The following is a 23,820-nucleotide window of genomic DNA, read 5'->3' as shown; positions in this document are numbered from 1 at the left end:
TGGCTCTCAAGAAACATTTAGAAAATAGAAAGTTCAAAAGTTTACTGTCACTAATTTAAAGCATCCTTCCTGATTATGAAGGGTGCATTCAAAAACCAACAAAAAAACGTACTGACCCCAAACTTGTCCCCGAATGTCAAGTCAAGTCAAGTCAAGTATATTTGTATAGCGCTTTTCACAATACAGATTGTATCAAAGCAGCTTCACAGTATTAAATTAAAATAATACAACAAGGTTTGTTTCTAGTGGAATTTATTGATTGATAAAATCAAATTAAAGATCCCCAAAATATCCCCAACTGAGCAAGCCAAAGGCAACAGTGGCAAGGAACCGAAAAACTCCATCAAGTGACCTAATGGTGTCCTAAAACTCCATCAGGTGACCCAATGGAGAAAAAAAAACCTTGGGAGAACCCAGGCTCAGTCGGGGGCCAGTTCTCCTCTGGCATTTATGAACTAGAGGCCGGATTGTAGTTTGAACTGTAAGATTAAAAATATTATATGAATGCCTGACTGAAGAGATGCGACTTTAATCTAGTTTTAAACTGGGAGAGCGAGTCTGAGCAACGAACAGTGTCAGGAAGACTATTCCAGAGTTTTGGGGCCTCCTTTGGTGGTTCTGGATATCCTAGGTATGACCAAAAGCCTTGAATTAGTGATCTTAAAGAGCGCGATGGATTATAGGGCGATAGAAGATCCGTTAAATAGACTGGAGCTAAGCCGTTTAGGGCTTTATAAGTCAGTAGCAATACCTTATAATTAATACGGAACTTTATAGGTAACCAATGCAGTGATGATAAAATCGGTGTTATATGATCATATTTTCTTGATCTAGTAAGAACTCTAGCGGCGGCATTTTGGACTAACTGTAGCTTGTTTATTGAGGATGCAGGACAACCAGCTAATAAAGCAATACAGTAATCTAGTCTCGAGGTCATGAATGCATGAACTAACTTTTCTGCATCAGAAACTGATAGCATATTACGTAGCTTAGCAATGTTTCTAAGGTGGAAAAAGGCTGTTTTTGTAACATACGAAATATTATTTTCGAAAGACAGGTTGCAATCGAGTATAACACCCAGGTCTTTTACTGTAGAGGATAAAGTAACAGGACATCCTACGATGTTAAAGTTGTATTGTGAAAGGTTTTGTGGGCGGTTTTTTGAACCGATAAGTAATACCTCTGTCTTGTCTGGATTCAATAAAAGAAAATTACGCGTCATCCAATCTTTTATATCTTTAACACACTCTGTCAATTTGGATAAATTTGCGTTTTCATCTGGCCGTGATGAAATATATATTTGAGTGTCATCAGCATAACAATGGAAACTAATTCCATGTTTCCTTATAATATTTCCAAGTGGCATCATTTATACTGAGAATAACAGAGGGCCTAACACAGATCCCTGCGGCACTCCATAGTTTACTGGAGTTATGATCGATTTTTCTTGTGCCCTCATATTCTTATTTATTTGGTCATCCTCCTCAGGTTTCATCCCTGGGCAGTGGGAAGGATCATGTGATGGATGCCGTGTCACAGTGTGAGCAGTACGCTAAAGAGCAGGGTGCTCAGGAGCGCAACGCCCCCTGGAGGCTATTCTTCAGGAAGGAAATCTTCACGCCCTGGCACAACCCTGCAGAGGACAGCGTGGCCACTAACCTCATATACCAGCAAATCGTGCGCGGGGTCAAATTCGGAGAGTACCGCTGTGATAGGGTCAGAGCTGTTGTGTCCATATTTCAAATTGCCCAATGTAAGTTAAATTACTTGCATTAACTAAGCGTATGCATGTGCACTGTCTTCTTAGGAGGAGGACCTGGCTGAGCTAGCCTCTCAGCAGTACTATGTGGACTATGGGTCAGAGGTTCTACCAGACCGTCTTATGAGTCTTATTCCATCCTACATCCCGGACCGCGAAATTACTCCCTCTAAGACAGTGGAGAAATGGTCTCAAATGATCATAGCAACTCTCATAAAGGTATATAGTTTCAACACATACATTTTTTTGTTGGGTTAATTGTAATTGTTTTGTACATTATATTATATTATATTTAGTGCTGTCAATCGATTAAAAAATGAACAAATTAATTAACAAATTAACATTTTTCTGTAATTAATTTCAATTATTCACACTTGGCTAACACCTAAGTTTTTTTATATATTTTTATATTGTGATAATTTCATATTTAAACTCCAAAACTGTAGAAACAACATAAACACAGCCTATTTTTTAAATATTTGTTTAATGGCATCTGATGATAATGATTTCATAGTCAATATTAACCGTTAATTATATGCACTTATAGGCATTACAGTATAATTGAAAGCTATGAATTTTAACATTTATTAGACTTATACAGCAACTTTTAATTTAAGTGAACTTAAAACAATCTTCACATAATCCCATTAAAAATTTCTCATTTACCTGTGCCCTTCAATATATCAAGGCTAATTTTGATATTGGCCCAGTCTTGCCCTGTCAAAATGCACAAATAATTTTGTTTTTGTTGTTTTTGACTCATGTAACCTTGTAAAGAGTGCTTTGAGATTTTTAGGTAGGTCTAAGCGATGGGATATATACAGAAATTGAATAAAGTCATCAAACACTTTGCAGTCTTCACTGCATAAATTATAAATTAAATATAGATTAATCCTTATAAAAGCTACAAAAGTTATTCAGTCAGGAGCAGTGAGTGAGTGACTTTCTCTTTTTCTTTTGTTCTTTGATTATCCTTGATGATAGACAGCGGCAGGTTTGTTAGCCTGCTGTCACTTTAAGACCTGACCCGTATCACACGGATCTGACATGCATCCCATTTTTTCACAACTCATTACGTTCATTTAAAACTTAATTCAACTCATTTAAGACTGTGCTTGAGAGGATACTCGACAAAACGGGCAAAATTTTGTATGTTTTTGTCCTTTCATGCGCTGTCTGAAGTGGCTTTCTGTGTGCATAATTTGCATGTGTCACAGACAGGAGATTCACAGACTCGCGCACCAGTAAAACGCGCATTCTCTTTGCTTCTCTTTCCATTCTCTGAATGGTTTAAAAGCATTTGTTTGAATAAGAGCGTGAAACAGATGCTGCGTCAATTGCGTTAAATATTTTAACGTGTTAAAGTGGAAAAAAATTAACCGCATTCGTTAACTCATTAATTTTGACAGCAATAATTATATTATATTATGCAGTTTCTACTACTAGCATTTAATCAGTTATCTATTCATATTATAAGTATACAAATAAGTATAATCAAACATACTGTGGCATGATTGAAATAATGAATATAATTGAAAAAAAATAATAACAATAAATACTTTTGGTAGTTTTCATGGTTGTAATAGCATACTTAGAATTAGGAATAATATTTTTAAAATCAGCCAAAGAAAAACCGACTAATCTGGGTTTATAATCTGAATATTTGGTGGTTCTCCGATGTCTATGGTGGTTAAAGCGCTAGTGTTTCGTGCTTGACGTGGAAAAATGCTTATAATCTTCTTTTTTTTAAACACAAAATTAAAAAGCCTAACATTATATTGTCACCACTTCCTGAGAATGGTATCACAATTACATGATAGAAAAGTATAGATAACTAAACACATCTATTATTAACCTTTTCATTATAAGTAAACTTACAGAACTCCACTGTCACAGCACATATCTGCGCCTAAGTCTTCATTACTGTGTCAGGCTGTGTCTGACTCACCTCGCGGTGCGTTCTCAAGGTCGGCAGTCTCATTATCTTACAGCAGTACCTTCATTTCCACCCATCACTAATATATAAAATATAATCTCATTAACTCTCTGATCTGAAGTGTGTGCGTGGACGACCTATAGACTGCTGTCTGCCGTAATAGAGTGCAATCACAGGACCCTGAATATTTGAGACATTTCTTTCAGCCTCACTTAGTCACTGTCTTGTTATGGATTTGTAGGTTAGGTCAGCACTGTCGTCTGTGTGCTAGCTCGTAGCGGTTGATGGGACTGAGCAGGTTGAGATTTGATTGAGACAATTAATCACGTTTCTTCTCTCAAGGGTGAAGGCCGTTTTAATTACCCTTCTGCCTCTCATAGGCTAAAGTGATGGACATGAATGTTTAATAATGCTGGGGATCAATTTTATGGATCGTCCTAGCTGTGTAGTAATGCATGAGTTTGTTACATTTTCTGCTTATAAGCAGGTGACGAGAGCAAAGGTAATCGCCTCTGAGGTAATCGCCGATATTGTGTTGCGCTGAGAGCAAGATATTGACGATTGCATCTCCACAGGGAATCTACACGCAGAAGAAGTTTGATTCGCAGAGAGTGAAGGAAGAGGTGGTGGATTTCGCTCGATTTAAGTGGCCTTTGCTTTTTTCACGCTTCTATGAGGCCTTCAAATTTTCAGGTAAGGCTTACAGAGAATAGTTCACCCAAAATGAAAACTCAAGTCAGTGAGTTGAATAGATCTGTCAGAATTGCGAACAAATCATTCAGACCAGTTTTGTGAACCGAATCATTGGTTTGAATTAAAAGATCTGACTCAGTTTATTTAATGTACATCACTTATCAAAACTTTAAGGAGAACAAGGGCAGATATATTTATATATTTTTGTTAATTATTGTTATTTATAGTTTATATAGTTGTTTATATAGTTTGGTTTTGTATAATTTACTGGTTATCTATTAAAACTTATAATAGTTATCTATTAAAATAAGTATACAAATAAGTTTTTACAAACATGCTATTACATGATGGAAATAATATGGCATTTTAGGGTCTGTATTAAAAATAAAAATAACTTTTGGTAGTTTGCAAGGCTGTATATTTTGGATTGGGAATAATATTTTAACAATTAGGCAATCTGTATATTTAGTGGTTCTCCAATGTCTATGGTGGTAATGGTCCTGGTCCTTTGGGTTTGAGGTGGAAAAATTATAAGAATTAACAAAATTCAACAAAAATATTTTTTAGCCACAAATGGCACCATTTCCTGAGAATGGGTTCACAATTATTTGATAGGAAAGTTTGTATAACAATGCAAAAGTATTATTAACCTGTTCATTTCAAGTCCAGATGTTACAGTTTTTCTCGATTGTTTACACACATTTTCTGAAAGCATGCCTCATATTCTCAGAACTCTACACACAAATCCAAAAACACACACACAATGGGCAAAACCCCTCAATTCTCCTGCAAAATGAAACTTTACATTCAAAACAATGTTATTTCTTCTCAAAATGGTATTTTGTTTTCAAATGACACACACAAACCATCATATGAATAGACATTTATAAGAACCAGTTGAACACAGATGTGCTCAATGTAAAACACTATGATGAATGGAAAACACTTCTTCTCCATTCATCATAATGACTTAGGCCTTTTTTGGCTCAGTGTTACACTTACTACAGACAGTACATACATAAGTGTGTTGTAAAATATCTGTAAAATATTGTTTTTATACTCAGAACACACAAATACACGGTAACAAATATATTTTATTTTTCCCACAAAAACAATGTACATCCCAACCAACACAAAGTTGTACATACAGTGGTCTACATACAAAACAACAGCAGAATTTACTGTATACAGTTACAGTAATAAATAAAAAAATCCAGTGTTGGCCTTCATTGCTCCATTGAAGAGCTCACCCTGTTGCCCTTTTATGCTAAAGCTCTGATTGCTAATTGTAAAACTGTGTGACGGGTGTTTGCCCATGTGATGAGTCAGTGTGCATATTTGAATGGCAGTGTGTTCCTTGTGAAAACAAGAGATTTTCTGCATGAAAATTGTGCCAAAAGCAGAGAATTGTGTGTAGTGTTTTGAAAAAAGTGTGTTTTAGAACTGCAATTTGAGTGTAAAGCAGGAATTGTGCTTGTAGTTTAGCAGAATTGGTTCAGGGGGTTGGTGAATGAGTTACATGTTGTGGTCATTGTGTCTCAAGTACCAGAAAATGTGTGTAAACAATCGAGAAAAATTGTAAGATGAATTAAAGTTAAGTCTGTTCATCCGTTTTAAATATCAATGTCAATATAACAGACATTTTATATGAGCTCTAGTCTCCAGTCTCCATTCTTTGTAATTGCATGGAAAAAAGTGACTGGTATATTATTCCAAATTTCTTCATTTGTGTTCCATGGAAGAAATTCTTGTCGGGGGAATTATTCTATTACGTTATTCTTTAATAATAATCAGTTGGACATATTGATCTGATAAAGTGTGGTGAAGCTAAACCATTCTTTCTGTTTTTTTCACAGGGCCTAGTCTCCCAAAGAATGATGTTATAGTGGCAGTGAACTGGACTGGAGTCTACTTTGTAGATGAGCAGGAGCAGGTCCTTCTGGACCTTTCTTTCCCAGAGATCACTGCAGTCTCCAGCAGCAGGTGCAGTAGCTTATTGAACCAAACCCACTTCATTTGATTTAAGTGTTCTCTATATTGTAACTTTTTGGTCAAACTTGTGGATGCAGAGGTGGAAAGCTTCAAGGACAGAGCTTTACTCTGGCTACCATTAAAGGAGATGAGTACACCTTCACATCCAACAATGCCGAAGACATCCGTGACCTGGTTGTCACCTTTTTAGAGGGCCTGCGTTCCAGGTCAAAGTTTGTGGTGGCCCTGATGGACAGCCATTACCCTGGTGAGCACACATTGACCATATAGGCAGCAGTTGGGTTTATAACCATTGCATTTGATAAGACGGTCCTGCAAAAAAACATCTTGTTTCTGTTTGTTTTCCCAGCTGGGCAAGACTCTTCGTTCCTGAGATTCTCAAAGGGAGATCTGATTTTTCTGGATGAGCAGAATGGAGAGCAGGTCATGACTTCAGGTTGGGCTCATGGGGTCAATGACAGAACCAAGAAGAGAGGAGACTTCCCTGCAGACAGCGTCTATGTGCTGCCCACTATCTCCAGGCCACAATATGATATTGTGGTCAGTGTTTTTTAATTCAATACATAATTTGGACATTCTCAGATTTTTTTTTTTTAACATATTTATCTAAACACCACTCCCAGTAGCATGGGTGGCATCACTAACAGTCTGCCATTGCTCAGATATTTTTAATTTCTTTTTACACCTAAGCAAAGAATGAAAAAGACCTTCGCCATAAGTATATTGGGTACATATTACTACCTTAAGGTGCTAACATGGTCCTTTTTGGAGTAGATAAGGTACAAAGTTGTCCCTTTAAGTTCGTTTTTTTCTGACGGTGTATTATAATTACCTTGGAAAACCAATAAGCCACATATTTAAACTAAAGAAGGACTTGCGATATTGAATAGCCACTGGACCATCTCATTTCTGTTTCTTACAGACATTGATTACCATGTCACCAGACCAGCGTAAGGACTCCATAAAGTTGTCTGATCAGAAACTGTTGGAAAGTGGAGAGAAGGTTCAGCCGCACACTCTAGAGGAATTCTCCTATGATCACTTCAGGTGCTTGAACGCTCTTCAGAACCTTTCCACCCTTTGTTGTGTCCAAATGGAAAAGTACTGTTTTTGAAGTTGGGAAAAGGAAGTATAGTGCAAACAAAAAGGTTTATTAATTAAACTCACAGCATGCCTTAAATGCTCAATATCTTTTAAATATTAGCTGTATCGACTCACCACACCTATGATTGTATTTCATCATTTTGCATTTTTTGTTTAATTCTGGATTTATTAACTTTCTGGGTCCTTTCCATTCTCTAGACCCCCTTCAAAGAGCACACTGAGTCGTGTGATCATCAATAAAGGCAGAGGGAAGGATAAAATGTGGTGTTGCACCAGAGAACCGCTCAAACAGCCTTTGCTGAAAAAAGTCCTCAACCATGAAGAGCTGTCCCAGGATGCCTGCCAGGCTTTCATTTATATCCTTTACAGTTAATAGTATTACCTTTATAACATTTTGAATGTCTAACTGCAGTTCCCATATTTAGACCCTTGACTCTGTCGTACCTATCATGAAGTACATGGGCGACTACCCCTCGAAGAGAAGCCGTTCGGTCAATGAGCTCACTGATCAGATCTTTGAGGGCGCTTTGAAGGCTGAACCTCTGAAGGACGAGATCTTCTGTCAAATCATCAAGCAACTGACCGAGAATCACGTTAAGTAGGTTTTTTCCAGCTAAATGGATCTCATTCACGCAATTGGGTTTAATTGCTTATGTGCACAGAAAAAGCCAAATTAGGATAATACACAGCTGAAACTCTCCATAAAAGGGATTTAGCATATTATTATTATTATTGTAACTATTATTATTATACACTTCCCGGCCGGGAATCATTATTGCAGTGATTATTATGTTTCTAGCATGTTATATGTTTGACAACAGTTCTTATAACCCTAATCGACGGAGTGTGTAGCTTTTCATTTCTTAAACAACCATGTAGGAAGACACATCATGGCCATATTCCAGGATGACAAAGCCAAGATTCATCAGCCTCATATTGTGAAAGAATGGCTGGGAGGGAGCATGAAGAATCATTTTCACACTTGAATTGGCAGCTCCTTAACCAGCTCCAGACCTTTAATTCATTGAAAGTCTTTGGGATGTGCTGGAGGAGACTTTACAGAGTGCTTGACTCTTGCATCGTCAATCTTGACCAAAAATTGATGCACCTCTTGATGGAAATAACATTACAACATTTATTTCCACCTAGATATATGTAATATTATATATATATATATATATATATATATATATATATATAATAGATACTTTTATTATTATTATTATTATTAATAAAACATAACATTTAAATATATATACAACAGCTAGTATTATTGTTATTATAAATATACACATTTTAGAATTATTTTTTTTATATATATATATATATATATATATATATATATATATACAATTTACAATTATTTACATATATACATAATTTTTATTATATATAATTTATATATTTTTTATATATTATAAAAAATATTATTATTAATATTATTAAAATTATACCTTGTTGATATTATTTTTTATAAAATATATGATTTGAGTTTAAAGGGTAACTAAACCCCTGGTCAGAGCCTGAATCCACTCACTGGCAATATTTGAAAAATGCTGGAAAAGTGGGCAGACCCCAGCGGAGATAGAGGGGACGAACCGAGGGCGGGGGGGGGGGGGGGGCGTGCACCTGAAACCTGCAGTGACGGATTAATTAACTCACAAACTTTAACTCACAAACTTCTGAGGTAATTTTCTCCAGGATTATTATTACTATTACGTTATTATTATTCCACACAGGATCGCAAGACGACGTAAAGTACATGCATCTGATGAGTTTTATCGAGTTGATGTCAATAGCGCGCGCTCTCTGTTGGCATATTCATATTTTGCCGCTATGTGAATTCTAACAATACTACACTAACAGAATTAACTAACGCTAATTAACTACCTAAGCTACACAAAATCTAAATAACTATATAAATGCTATGCTAAAATACTATATCCTGATCGTTTTCAATACTCGCAATTCCAACTCCTGACTCGCTACAGTGGTTTTGACGAAACAAGATGGTTTTTATACTGCCAAGGGCGTGGTGAGCTCGTACCAAGGGCGTGGTGAGCTGGAACCTGCTTATGTCGCGCAGTACCGCAAACATCCAATAGGAAAATTCAACTGCAGTAGCCACCGTTCAACCTGAAGAGGGCAGCACTCAGACGGTTTTACACCATATATTGTAGAATTAAAACACTTTATACCCAAATGTCAAAAAAGTTACTCGAATCAATGAACAGCACTAATAAAGCCCAATTCTTACAGATCATTAACTAAAAAAAGTTTAGTTTCCCTTTAACACATCCCATGTTTCTAAGGTGACTTTTGCATATGTGTGATTTTATTTAAAATATTATCTTAAATATACTTGCAAACGTACTGATAAATTGACTCTCCATGAAAATATTTGCTCACAGGTAACACACAGTTAGTGAATGAGACCCATTACTGTGAAAACAGTTAATGTGGCTGATAAATCTGTAACAGTCTGTCCCCTAGTGGTTAGCCTGTAAATGACCAGAGCTGCTTTATGTTGTCAGCATTAATTGTTCTGTGTGTTCAGATACAGTGAGGAGAAGGGCTGGGAGCTGCTCTGGCTCTGCACTGGGCTTTTCCCTCCCAGTAACATGCTGCTTCCTCATGTCCAAAAGTTCCTGCAGTCCAAGAAACATCATCCAGTCGCGCCAGACTGCATGCAGAGACTGCAGAAAGCCTTGCGGTAACTAACAGCACGTACAAACACGCATCTCGAATGTTGCATAGATTCCCTTCCAACATTTTTCTCTTCATGGACAGAAATGGATCCAGAAAGTATCCTCCTCACCTTGTAGAAGTGGAGGCCATTCAGCACAAAACTACCCAGATCTTTCACAAAGTGTACTTTCCTGATGACACTGATGAGGTGAGTTTTTGTGTGACTGTTACCTGTACCGTACGTTGTTTCCAATCTCCTGTGGTGGTAATATTCTCTTTTCTCTCTCATGCCCGGCTGTTTATTTATGCATGAGGAAACGGAGAGAACGCCCCGTTGTGCTCTGACCTCATTTGAATCCTCCATGCTCAGAGTTACGTGGTGCTGCTGGAGAAAACGGCATAAGATAGTTGAAGTGTGAATAGACTCAGAGACTCGCATCTTTTTTGGATTAAATGTAGTTGAAATATTATGGCCTGCACTGTTTTATATAAAAAATATAAATAGACATGGAATGTAATTCACAATGCAATATAACAAACACCAAATACACAGTTTAGCTACGTATATATGAATCAACGAGGATGGATGGCTGGATGTGCAATAGAAGCATTTACACAAGTGGTCTCAGGCTTTTGGCCCTCAAAATGAATTTCCCCCATAACCCATTGACTGAAACAGTGTCTTTTATTTTCTACTATACTCTTTCCAAAGGTCTTTGAGGTTGAATCAAGCACAAAAGCCAAAGATTTCTGTCTGAACATCTCTGGCAGAATGATGCTCCAATCCTCTGAGGGCTTCAGCTTGTTTGTCAAAATTTCTGACAAGGTGAGGTTACAAAGGTGTCGAATGTCTGTTCAGATGAAATGAAGATGTTCTGTGGGAGGTTATGACACACTAAAGAACTCTTTTTTTTTAGTTTTACTAAATTTTTGAACTGATTTTTACGTCACAGCTTTTTCCTCTCAAAACACATGCCCTATTTAATAGCAGTTATTCATCAGTACGAGTGTATTATTAATGTAGGATGTCTTATCAGTTCTGGCTTAAAACGTTTCAGGTGATCAGTGTGCCAGAAGGAGATTTCTTCTTCGACTTTGTTCGACATCTGACAGACTGGATTAAAAAAGCCAGAGCTGTGAAAGATGGTGATTATGTTCATAAAAATGATCAGTATTTTGAGTGTAAAAACCATGAGAGGTGTTAATGCTTCTGTTCGTTCTGTAGGCACAGTGCCTTCATTGACCTATCAAGTGTTTTACATGAAGAAACTGTGGACCAACACCATTCCAGGCAAAGATCCCATGGCCGACTCCATTTTCCATTACTTCCAGGTCGAAATCTCTCTCTCTGTACTCAATCTGTGCATACAGGCTCACTTTCAAACACGTATCACACTCTTTCTTCTTCATAAACTCTTCTTCAGGAGCTCCCAAAGTACCTGCGTGGCTACCACAAGTGCTGTCTTGAAGAGGCTTTCCAGCTGGCTGCGCTGATTTACAGGGTGAGGTTTGAGGAGGACAAATCACAGTTCCTCAACTTCACCAAGATGCTGAAGGAGCTCGTTCCTCAGGACCTGATCCGTCAGCTCTCACCCGACGACTGGAAACGGGTAAGTGAGCAACAGTAGTCCTACTTCAAACGTTCATTTATGACAAGTCAATGCTGTGAACGTGCATGTCTTTGTTTCTTCTGCAGCCTGTCGTCACATACTTCAATACCCATGCAGGGAAATCTCGAGAGGAAGCAAAACTGATGTTTCTAGAAATCATTTATAAGTGGCCAACTTTTGGATCTGCCTTTTTTGAAGTCAAGGCAAGTTTGTCACAATATGATGCAATGTTGATTTACCTAAACGTCGGGCAAACAAAATGACATTTTCCTCAATTATAGTATTTGATTTGTTATTTTTTGTCAAATAAACTACATCTGCCTTGATGATGTTTGATATTCGTCCACAGCAATCATCAGATACAAATTTCCCAGAAGTCCTTTTGATAGCGATCAACAAACTTGGTGTTACTCTCATTGACCCGAAAAATAAGGTAGGTTTACACACTGCCCAGAATAATGTAAGGTAAATAAGCGGTATCTATAATATATTGTCATTTTAGCCTAAAGTGCAAACTTTACTACACACACTACTGTTCAAGTCTACTGTATTTTATTTGAGTATTTTGCTCATTTAAATATTGATGTTAAAGGGATAGTTCACTTTGAAATTTAATTTTGGTATGTTTTAGCTTACCTCAAGGGCATCCAAGATGTAGGTGTCTTTTTTTCCGCAGTAGTTTCAATTTTGATATTTTTAGGTCAAACCGTTCTTGTCTGTCAGTCATTTAATGCAGGTCTATGGTCACGGTCTCAAAGAGCATGCACAGAGTCCAAATTAAAACAATTCCCCATCGTCCAAATTAAACAATTCCCAATCGTAAGTACACATTGATGGCCTAAGACACGAAACGAGCGGTTTGTGTGAGAAAACGAACAGTATTTATATCATTTTTAGCTCTTATACACAGCCACGTCCAAGTGATCTGAGGGCGCTCGCGCATCCTGGTGTGTGACGTGTACGCAGACTGGTGCATAGATATATACACTAGATGTCGCCTTAAAGACATTCGTTCCAATGAACTGCTGTAGACAAGGCGACATCTAGTGTATATATCTATGCACCAGTCTGCGTACACGTACACACCACGATGCGCGAGCGCGTTTAGATCACTTGGACGTGGCTGTGTATAAGAGCTAAAAACGATATAAATACTGTTCGTTTTCTCACACAAACCTCTCGTTTCGTGTCTTAGGCCATCAATGTGTACTTACGATGGGGAATTGTTTAATTTGGACGATGGGGAATTGTTTTAATTTGGACTCTGTGCATGCTCTTTGAGACAGTGACCATAGACCTGCATTAAATGACTGACAGACAAGAACGGTTTGACTTAAAAATATCAAAATTTGAAACTACTGCGGAAAAAAAGACACCTACATCTTGGATGCCTTTGAGGTAAGCTAAAACATACCAAAATTTAATTTCAAAGTGAACTATCCCTTTAAACTTACGTTGCTGTGACATATAGCCAACTGACATTTTTTCCTCATTTGCGTCAGCAACAAAACTTTTATTATATACATTTGTAAAAACCCTTTGGATATTGTTTGAATGGCATTTACTCATTTGTCTGCAGGACATTTTGGGCACACATCCCTTCACCAAAATCTCTAACTGGAGTAGTGGACATACCTATTTCCACATTACCATTGGTAACCTGGTTAGAGGCAGCAAACTGCTGTGTGAGACATCACTGGTGAGTCAGTCATCCCTTACTTCAGTGCTTCCCAACCCAGTTCCTGGAGACACACCAACAGTACACATTTCAAACTCTTCCTGTCAAACACAACTGATTCAACTCATCTGATGATCAATCCTTTTCAGTCCTTGGAATATCTATTAATACGCTGATAAGAGAGACATCCAAAATGTGCACTGTTGGTGTGCCTCCAGGAACAGGGTTAGGAAACTCTGCATTACACTGTGGTGGTACCATGATACAGTGAAGGTATCAGATGGTAATACCATGGTACTTTTGTGACACAAATGCTCCAGCTATGCTCCATTATATTAGATTTATAATCATACTTTGCTGTGTGGTTAAATAATACAGTATTTTATCGTCCAAATATCCTCACTATTCACAGGGATACAAGATGGATGACCTTCTCACCTCTTACATCAGTCAGATGTTGACTACCATGACCAAGCAGCGCACTTCACGTGGAAACCAGTAACACGAAAGGCTTGGAATAGGGCGTTTACAGACTTCTCACTATTTCTTAGATCCATAATTTTGATACATGAGAATAAACTGAATCTGATTTTAGTGTTGTTACTTTTTCATACTGGAGCCTTAATTGTAAATTGTGAGTTTAATTTATTTTATAGCATTTCTCTGTATTTTAATGTCAATGAAGGACATGTTTCATTGACAGTCAACAAACTTGTTGCCTTTCAGTTGTAGGCTTTTACTCTGACACCAAATTAAAAGTCAGTTAAGTCAGATCAAGTTCCTGATTTCAGTTATTCAATTTGTGGATGATTTGCACGTCTCATTTTGCCAATTGAATGCATTTTAAAGATTTAGAAATGTTGCAGTATTTGGGTTTGCTTCTTAGCTTAAGACTTCAACACGTGGTTCTCATCCTAGTCATTTTAAAGCACTTTTATTGGTACATAAATGTCATTTAACTAAATCAATGACAGCAATATTTAATTCAGTCTAAAAAATCCTCTCGTTACTTTTTCTGAATACTATTTCTCTTCCTTTGTAAATCTTTGACCAGGTATTGCAGAGATATGTATTAAAATGTATTTTATAAATTAAATGATCAGTATATATACATGGCCATAATTATTATCATTTCTGCACAATATATTAAGGATAAATGGTTGAATCTTTAAACATAGTTTTATTTATTTATTCTTTTTTATTAATTGGTAACACTTTACAATAAGTTTTCATGAACTAAGAATGAACAATACTTTTACAGCATTTATTATTCTTAGTTCATGTTGATCTACATTTAATTAATGTTGATGTCATTTACTAATACATTATTAAAATCAAATGTATGTGTTAACATTAGTAAATGAACTGTGAACTGAACTAACAATAAACGAGTGTATTTTTATTAACTAACATTAGCAAAGATGAATGAATACTGTAACTAATGCACTGCTCATTGTTAGTTCATGTTAGTTAATATATTAGCTAATGTTAACAAACAAGACCATATTGTAAAGCGTTACCCATTAATTTGTAGTTTGTAATTGGTCATTCTAATTTTATAATGTTGGAAGCTGCTGTTTATAAATAAAACAACATATATGAGATGGCTTGGCTATTTTAATGAGGTTCATGTCATTTGTTATTCTCATTGATCAATGATTTATGATCATCAGTCATTTGACAATTAGATCCCTTGAATGCAACATGTGAAACCCTATATTTGGTTTTAAAGTAGGTCTGTTCACTAAACACTAAAGAATAATGTTTTACTAAATAATAATAAATGTATTATTTATATACTGGTGTTATAGTATTATTAATATTTTGACTCAGCTTTTATTTTTATATTTTCCATTTTGATTTTAGTTTTAGTCATTTTTATGCACATTTGTCATTGTTATTACTATTGTTTGGTTTTATTTAGCTTGAATTTATTTTTATTTCATTTTTAGTGCTTCAGGCTAAATATATTTTATTGCAGTTTAAATTTTTGAAAACATTTTTTATTTTTTTCAGCTTTATTTCATTTAGCAAAAACTATATAAATAGTTTTTTTAGCTAACAATAGCAACACTATAGTTGAGTAAACTGTGGTTTGTGTAAGATTTTGTAGATTCTTGCAAAACTCAATGTACAACAATATACTCTTGCCAGACTTTAATCAGACTTCAAATAATAAAAAATAACAAGATTGTAACAGTTTTCACATTTGAGTAAAAAGTATGTGATTTAATGAGAAAAAAATCAAAGAGCAAATATCAGTTTAAAAACTGAAAAACTAGATTACGGGCATCATGATTTCAGACAGACACGGATCATATTGCAATAACCAAAGAATCTTTACACTGAATTATATTTTGTGGCTTAATGTTGAACAAATAAGAACAAGACAAAAAGGACAAAACATTAGCACAACAATTATTTATGACTTCAGATTCTTACACAATTAGGGTCCTCTCTGGGAGTGATGTTTCATCCAAAACCATGAAATTGATTTTAAATACCACTTAAGATGAAACATAAAACAAATGGATCCGCTAATATTTAAGTGAAGGAAATTCACTTAATTTTCATCGACATAAATACAAACACAAATATTTTCATTCATGCTCGAAATGGAAACCTTTAAGGAAAGCCTGAGGCTTGTGAAATGCAATAACTCAAATGACAATCTAAAGTCAGAGGTGTAAGATCAGTCACTAGCATTTGTTAACTGTATGTATCCCATCATATCAGCTCACATGTCTGTCATAAGATATTTTGTGACAATTAGAATTTATAAAATTGTAAGGGTGATTTCAATGAACCACTTAAACTGTGGTTTAAACTGGCTTAACTGAACATCAGTTAGTTGTTTGTTAATATAAGGGGTTAAATATGAACCAACAGTTTTAATCGGGCTCTTCAAAGAGATGGTACCTGCTTCTCAGAGCTGCTCATGTCGGATAAAGACCACACATCATTCACCTCTGTTCATGGGAACATGAAACATGATCAGCTTCAGATTATTCTTCATTTATTTGCCTTAAGAAGTGGTTTACAAAATTAAATGTCTCTTACCTGTCCTGAACTGTCTGTAGGACCCATGGTCAAGTAATGAACTGCTGTCCACACTGCGAGCCAACCCACGCTCCCTCCACCTGGAATACATCATGATTGACAGCCTACAGATTGCCTTTTGTATGGAGTAGTACAGATTGATTTTGGATTGAAGCTACATGTTCAGAGTCAAAGTGAGATGATGTAAATTCTGTGCTCACACTCACCAGTGAAACACAAAAACAATCACAACGAGAAGAAGGGAAGTGATGTCAGTGAGAGTCCACATAAGCATGTACTCATCTGGTGTCTGAGAGAGAGAGGAAAACCACAGGAAAAAACTCCTGAATGAGAAGATGAACAAATCCCTGACAACTGTAGATGTGTGTCATTTACCATGAGAAAGAGCGGTCTTTGCAGGTTCTTGAGGATGTGAACAGCATTCGTGGCGACGGAATGAGCCCCTGCACACCAGGCTAGAGAATACAGCCACGGCTCGCTGATCACGTACAGGTTGGTGCTGATGTTGGCAGCAGCGTATTTTCTGTTATTGATAAAAGGTCACACAACAATGCATGACATTTATGTGTGACATATTTTATATGGAGTATATTTGGGGTCTCGTATGCTCACCAAGTAACAGTAAAAACAGTAATATTGTGAAATATTTTTTCACTTTTCTATTTTAATATATTTTAAAATGTCATTTATTCCTGTGATGGTAAAGCTAAATTTTTGCCAATTACTCAAGTTTTCAGGTTCACTTGATCCTTGAGAAATCATTCTAATGTGCTGATTTGGTGCTCAGGAAATATTTATTTGATTCTTTGATGATTAAAACGTTCAAAATATATATTTTTTTAAATAGAAATCTTTTGTCTCATTATAAATCTCTTTACTGTCACTTGATCAAATATAGATAGATAGATAGATAGAATGAAGTGTGGAATAGATTTTATATCTATAGTGTGCATCTTTTTAAGCTATCTCTTGAACCTGATTTCTTTCTCTGACATGGAGCTGTAATGGATGTTGAGTCTGGCTATGTGTCTGAGCTGAAGTTCCTCCACTGGTGCTTGTTCGCCTGTTGTCTGTTGTAAATCAGGGTCGATTTCTTGTACAAACTCCCTGAACTCTGGAGGCAGCCACAGTACCTAGGTAAAAATGCAAGAAACATATATAATCTAGAATCTATATATAAAAAAAAGTTCATAAGAACCACAATCTACACAAAAGTCACCTTTTAAACTTGCAACACTCCAATTTTAAACTCCCAAAATGCAACAATGTAATGGCATACCTGACTGGAGTGAATGGATGACTCGTTCTGGATGACGTCCAGGGTGCGGGATATCCAGGCATCTCTATATGGGTGACCCCTGGGCGGCCGGTACAGATCAAAGATCACTAGTTTCCCATATTGAGCGGCCAAATCCAGAAAGGCCCTCAGTGTGCACACAGACTGATTCTGAGCCTGCAAGCGCTCATCTGCGCTCAGAGATGAGGCTGTTCCAAAGGGGTCTTGCTGAGTGGGAAACAACAATACTCTATGATTAATGTTTAAAGGTGGTTTTAAGCAAAAAAATATAATCTAGATAACAACTCATTCTTTTTTTAAGAGTAAAAAAGCTTCCCGCAGCCTAACAGAGAAGAACCAGGACCCAGCGTTGAGACTCTGCAGCTCTTTCCACGTAAACATGGCAGGTGAGGTGTGTGTCCAGTTAGGAAACACGTCTTTTACATTAGTTGTCCTGCGTAGGTTCTTATCGTGCATGAGGAAAGGAACTCCATCATAACTGCAGCAAGAGACAAAACAATGTTATTGAGGACTTTTTTCCATTTTAAATAACACAGACTTTCTATGGAGCTGACCTGATAGTGACATCGGTCTCCAGACCATCAGCTCCAGCTGCCAATGCCTTCTCAAAAGACATGTAGGTGTTTTCAGGGGCAAGCTGAGAAAAGATACCACAGAGGCATTGCTTTTTTCTTCAGTCTGACCATGGTACACTGCATGTCTGCTACATCCTGTACTACTACAGTCTTGATATAATAATTGTTTTGGAAATACTGAACTAATAAATCAAATCATCACATATCACATTAAACTTGGAAAGAAGTATTTTAACCTAAAAACTTTAATATTCAAATGTTAGTGCTTGAACCTGAAAAGACTAAGAAGAAGAATGAAGTGTACCATTGGTGCTCCCCTGTGTCCAATTAAAGCAGGAGCTGATCCCAGACTGCTCCTCTGTTTAATGCAGGGCGAGTGCATGCCCAGAGGAACCAAGTAAAGAGACACTAGAACAGTTATATACAGCACCGTCATGGCCATCCGTCTCACTTAAACAGACAAGGGCACATGTGAATTCACAGTAATAATATGCACTTTCTCTGACATAAGCTGCATCAGAGTGGTCTTTCCTTTTTACAAGATATTTTGAAAATATATAATGCATGATCAGGGCTGTACAGTTACATATATAAAAAATTGGTCTGTGCAATGAATAAATTTACCACAGTAGCACGTGCGATACAGGTTGGCATGTGTGTGAGACAGATACGCTTTATTGTGTGAAGTGAGCATTTGTTGTGTGCTTGTTTGTGTGTTAGATTAATCTAGGGCTGCACAATTAAAGGGATAGTTCACCCAAAAATGAAAATTGTCATCATTTACACACCCTCATGTTGTTCCAAACCTGAATGAGTTCCTTTTTTCTATTGAACACAAAAGAAGAATATTGGTAATCAAACAGTTGGCGAAAGCCATTGACTTCCATAGTAGGAAAAAAATACTATGCAAGTCAATGGAGCTCCTCAACTGTTTGGTTACCAATATTCTTTGAAATATCTTCTTTTGTGTTCAATAGAAAAAAGGAACTCATATAGGTTTGGAACAACATGAGGGTGAGTAAGTAATGACAACATTTACATTTTTGAGTGAGCTATCCCTTTAACCCGAAATTCACTGAGATCAGAGAGGATCGATTGGTTTGCAGTAAATGCTGCTCAAGCGCTGTGAATTTGAGTCACTTATAATGTGCATTTGACAAGCAACAGATTTATTTATTTTTTCATGATAAATTAATACTTATAATAAAACTTTAGACCTTTCTAATGATTTATAGGAAAATGAAGCAGTATTTTCAAGTGCTCAATCAAGGATGTTGTTTGGAGACTGATTAGTGATTGGGTTTTATAAACAAAATTGAGCAAGACACCTCTTAAGCAAGAGGTGTTACGTTTCTGCAGTCTGCCATTTTTGGCAAATAAAAAAAAAAGTGTGTGTGAAAAGGTTTGGATTTTGTGTGCCCTCTATGGAACATTAATGTTTTTTGTCAGTCACGTGCCTGTTTAAGAGATGAACTGCACTACTTGTGATTGTTTTCAGAGATGGTCACAGACCTTTTTATACTTGTGTTATATTGTGTGGCCCTGTGCATAATATATTTAAACTTATTCTTACCTCTCATATTGAGCCGGAAGACATGAAAGCCTACCGGCCAAGATAATAAAGTCATTAAAACCACACCACCTATGTGTAGATATGGGGCAGTTACCTGGCAAATGGGAATTGGGAACTTTAATTAAAAATGTCACAGTGAATTTACTCCAATATCAATATTATATAGTAGTAGATAATAAACCTGCCTGAAAAGATAAAAGCACAGTCTTCCACTCCTTGCTCCATAAATCTGTGAGAACAGATGAGGCCACAATGGAGAGAATCAAAGTCACTGAGATCCCAATCTATCAGAAGAGATTTCATTTCATCAGTCACAAGTGTGAACCATAAAGTCTCTTTATGTATTACTTTCAGTAGTTACATAGTTGAGATGAAGTTACCTTGTGACACCAATGTAAATATAACCTCTGGCCTTCTGAGAGAAGACAAACTGCCAACAGCTGTGAATATTAACATATTTCTTACCAGCAAATTATCAAATGGACCTTTTAGAAACTTGTTATGGTGACTTAAAGCTTAAAAAGCAAACCACATTGACAATAATACGAAATTTTTCAATTTTATAGAAAAAAATCTATAGGCTAATAGTGATTTCATAACTGTGTGGTTTTGTATAGAAATTAGGTAAAAACTGTAGTAATGAGAGTGAATATTCTTAAAGCACATACCAGCACAACAGCAACATAAGTGAACAGAAAAACAGCAAGAATCAACAACACAATAGACCATGGAAACCAGAAGCTCAGATTTCCAAAATTAAACCTGGAGACAAAGCGAGAGAAATATTACTTTAGTGTAGCCTATCTCTCAGTTAAATTACCCAAGTTGAGAGGTCTTTAATAAATTACACGTTCAGCTCAAATTATTTATTTTCTGTCTAATTAACTATTAAATGACTGTTCCACGTTATAAACAACTTTGTTTAAACAAAATGAACAGTAATGTGCAACCAAAAGAAGTCAATGAATCATTTAAAATATATCTTTAATGTGACACAAACCAGTCAAAGTCATTGTAGTCATTCCGTGCTTCACTCCAAAAGTACAGGAACACCAGACAGAGACAAAAGGTCAGAACGATCAGAGCAAAACTGCAACACTCCCGCTGCAAAACAGTTTTTAAGCCATTACATAACACATAAATCTAGCTAACTATCATTGCATTTTAAACCTGACCTAAATATTAATATAATAATCACAAAAGGACACAAAACTTAAAAGTAGACAATTTTGGTGAGAAAAAAGGCCAGTGTATATTGAGCTTACTCTTTCTGTAAAGGTTCTTATTTTCTTTGATCAGGTGAACTTGTACAAGTAACGTTAACAGCTTCATTTGTAATGATCTGAGCATGTGCATTGTGAGTTAGAATGAGAGCACCTTAGAGCAGCAGCAGTGTCCAGGCTGAGCATGTGTGCGCTGGGAACGTCTCCACTGGCAGCCGTAGAGTCCAGCTAGACAGGAGACAAAGAGCTGGTGCTCATAACGCTGAAGCAACCTCTGGCGTGCCACTTTCAGCTTTCCCAACTTCAGTTGGGTTACCTCGGCCGGTGCAGTGCCCATAAGCAAGACAAATGAGGGTTCTGTCGATGTATAAACATATGATTATTTTCAGCCCTAAATAATTTCTCAAAATGTAAAAGAAGTTGAGATGATGTAATGAATAACCAATGTGCTATGCAACTGTGTAATATTGTCTTTTGCTTCTATTTTATGCCAGTGTAGTTTCCAGTTGCACAATTGTAAAAACTTAATTAATTAGACAATATGCAAGGCTGATTATACAACATGGTCCCCTCATCCTGTACAAAAACCTAATGATGGAATTTCTCCAAATGTAACAGGGTAATTACTCACAAAAAATACTTCATCATTCTTCAGCCTAATAAGTAGCCCCGCCCAAACGTATGCATTCGTTGAATTTGGATGAGAGTTGCCTCCGTTTTTTCAATTTTCATTGACATTTGTGGGGTAAAAAAAAAAAAGTATCCATAAAGGTAATTGTGAATTCATAAAGACCATTCTACATCCCACATCTATTCATAAACTTTGAGTCCACGGAGATAAAAAAACAGACATTAGCCAACAAACTTGTTTACACTTTACAGAATCGCTGTCATCTTCACAGTATGGTTTTCGTATCGAATTTTTGTTATTATGAGAATAGGTAACGTTAAACAGCCCAATGTCTCACCGAATGTCAGAACCCGGTCGCCGTCATATCAGAGCCAAAAAAACTACGCCGGGATCTCTGTCCGTGTCCGCTTTACTCCAGTGAAAGGAAATACCGCCCGTAGCTTCTTGACTGGCCGTCGAAGAGTGTGGCGCTGCTTGGATAATGAGAGCGTGAAAAATACCCAGTTCTAGAATCCCTGCGTTTGTGTTTCAGAACGGTACTATTGTGCGTCAGTGTCTGTTAAATGTTACTGTGAATTTGCATAACAAGAGGGGCGCTTTGCACTTGTGAGGCGTAGCCTACTTTTTTGTGTGGTTGTTTAGTCTTGGCGAACTGAAATTATAGGCTATATTTTAAAATGTTCTATAAACTGATAAGTATATATAAATTGAGCGAAAGTGTTAATAAATATGTTGGCCTTTGTAAATAGGGTGCAGCATAAGTATTTAATTAAAAGCAAGCAATTTCACGAAGCCTTAAACAAACTGAATAACAAACAGTAATTATACGCATCTTAAAAGACACAATGCTACCTAGGCTACTTGAAGAAAATAAGCTGAAGGGGGTTGGGACGGAGTCTGAGTTCAGTTTAGTTCACTGTCGTTGGCAAGAACTCTTGTTCATCCTGTAGGCAGTTATCCAAGGTAGGCTACTATCTCTTCACAATCAAGAAGTTTTTCACAATCAAGTGGTGCCACTGCGTGTGCAGAGACAAATTACTCTTGGCAAAATCAAGGCCACCCTCTGGACACCTCTGTGAATTTAATTGGTGGAGATTAACCTAAAATTTAGGTTTATGGATAGGGTTATAACCATAGGTTATAATAACTTTGGTAGGGTTAGGGTGTGGCTGGACCTTCAAGCTCCACCCATTATACCTAGAGAAGGGTAGCTCAGTCTCCACCCATTGGCTCTATAATGAGCAGTCCCTAAAAGCACATGTATACGTTTCCTGTCAGACGTTAAATAGAGATTTAGAAAACGTCTTTAAGATGTTTATGATTTAGAATGTTAAACTGACATCTTAAAGACGTCTCTCAGATGTTTGTACACAGCAAATGCTTTCTAGATGAAGCGCTCTATAACAGACATCTTGCAGATGTGCTATCTGACACTTCTTGCTCAAGTTTTTCTTACAATATTATTTCAGTTGAGCATCTGATTGTATTTATGCTTTTTTGAACTCACATTAAAGTGCTTTACTACCTATAAAATTGCAAGGTGGTCCAGGGCTAGTTGTCACACTTTTTATTCCAGTGAATAGCTTACTTCTATTTTTGTCTAGGTAGTTTTATTTGTAAAAAACTATTTCTGTATAGCAAAAAAAAAATAATAATAATAATAATAATTCACCATTATTGCCCCGGAAAAAGATTCACTTGAACAAACTCATTGAACAAAGTTCATTGAATGCACAATAGTGGGACACCCCAACCTCCCCATAGTTATTAGCAATTTTATGTTTTTGAGTGTAACAAGGTTTAAAGGATCAGGGAAGGAGGCGGGAACCGGCAAACGATCAACGTAACTTTAATAACAAAATAATCAAACAGAAAAACGAAAGTAAAACAGCAGCCCCTCACGGACGACTGTCGCATATAAACATAATAAAACACAACATAAATGTCCCAGCCAGGCCTGGTTCTCTGTCGTCTTGCACTGTTGTCACTCCTCCTTTTATC

The 23,820-nt window shown here is 36.6% G+C and overlaps 2 protein-coding genes across 5 annotated transcripts in view; one reads left to right on the top strand and one right to left on the bottom strand.

Annotated features, from left to right (window-relative positions):
* Positions 1-14,235, top strand: part of myo7ab (myosin VIIAb) — a 39,481-nt gene extending 25,246 nt beyond the window's left edge. For all 3 annotated transcript variants that reach the window (XM_084387288.1, XM_084387287.1, XM_084387286.1), the window contains 19 exons: positions 1,489-1,716; positions 1,808-1,978; positions 4,271-4,388; positions 6,245-6,371; positions 6,458-6,627; positions 6,730-6,920; positions 7,303-7,427; positions 7,683-7,840; positions 7,929-8,082; positions 10,042-10,197; positions 10,275-10,380; positions 10,885-10,998; positions 11,231-11,318; positions 11,398-11,504; positions 11,597-11,782; positions 11,869-11,985; positions 12,132-12,215; positions 13,362-13,481; positions 13,873-14,235. In XM_084387288.1, coding sequence (XP_084243414.1) covers positions 1,489-1,716; positions 1,808-1,978; positions 4,271-4,388; positions 6,245-6,371; positions 6,458-6,627; positions 6,730-6,920; positions 7,303-7,427; positions 7,683-7,840; positions 7,929-8,082; positions 10,042-10,197; positions 10,275-10,380; positions 10,885-10,998; positions 11,231-11,318; positions 11,398-11,504; positions 11,597-11,782; positions 11,869-11,985; positions 12,132-12,215; positions 13,362-13,481; positions 13,873-13,962 — 2,610 coding nt within the window. In that variant the 3' untranslated portion in view covers positions 13,963-14,235. The remainder of the gene's footprint in view (positions 1-1,488; positions 1,717-1,807; positions 1,979-4,270; positions 4,389-6,244; positions 6,372-6,457; positions 6,628-6,729; positions 6,921-7,302; positions 7,428-7,682; positions 7,841-7,928; positions 8,083-10,041; positions 10,198-10,274; positions 10,381-10,884; positions 10,999-11,230; positions 11,319-11,397; positions 11,505-11,596; positions 11,783-11,868; positions 11,986-12,131; positions 12,216-13,361; positions 13,482-13,872) is intronic.
* Positions 14,236-15,603: 1,368 nt separating this feature from the next.
* gdpd4b (glycerophosphodiester phosphodiesterase domain containing 4b) lies at positions 15,604-22,400 on the bottom strand. 2 transcript variants are annotated; one of them, XM_084386582.1, is made up of 16 exons: positions 22,157-22,400; positions 21,343-21,545; positions 20,966-21,069; positions 20,634-20,727; positions 20,346-20,405; positions 20,151-20,249; positions 19,966-20,059; positions 18,697-18,842; positions 18,372-18,454; positions 18,145-18,295; positions 17,800-18,024; positions 17,496-17,653; positions 16,896-17,043; positions 16,727-16,809; positions 16,521-16,600; positions 15,604-16,429 (listed from the first exon to the last, which is right to left on the bottom strand). In XM_084386582.1, the coding sequence occupies exons 2-16, from the start codon at positions 21,523-21,525 to the stop codon at positions 16,365-16,367; spliced, it is 1,773 nt and encodes a 590-aa protein (XP_084242708.1). In that variant the 5' UTR covers positions 21,526-21,545; positions 22,157-22,400; the 3' UTR covers positions 15,604-16,364. The 2 variants fall into 2 exon arrangements, with proteins under 2 accessions (XP_084242708.1, XP_084242709.1); XM_084386583.1 differs by having other exon boundaries at positions 21,820-22,235.
* Between the last annotated feature and the right edge of the window lie 1,420 nt (positions 22,401-23,820).

Source organism: Rutilus rutilus (genome assembly GCF_951802725.1).
Source record: "Rutilus rutilus genome assembly, chromosome: 18".
Taxonomy (NCBI): Eukaryota; Metazoa; Chordata; class Actinopteri; order Cypriniformes; family Leuciscidae; genus Rutilus; species Rutilus rutilus.
Note: the sequence above shows the minus strand (reverse complement) of the source record. Positions and strands in the feature narration are given on the sequence as shown.

Bases quoted from the DNA above. Each gene is read 5' to 3' on its own strand.
- gdpd4b (XM_084386582.1), bottom strand. From the start codon at position 21,525: ATGGGCACTGCACCGGCCGAGGTAACCCAACTGAAGTTGGGAAAGCTG. The intron at 18,455-18,696 runs GTACACTTCATT...ATCTTTTCTCAG, and splicing joins GACACAGGGGAGCACCAATG to CTTGCCCCTGAAAACACCTA. The intron at 16,430-16,520 runs GTAAGAGACATT...TCCCATGAACAG, and splicing joins CTACAGACAGTTCAGGACAG to AGGTGAATGATGTGTGGTCT.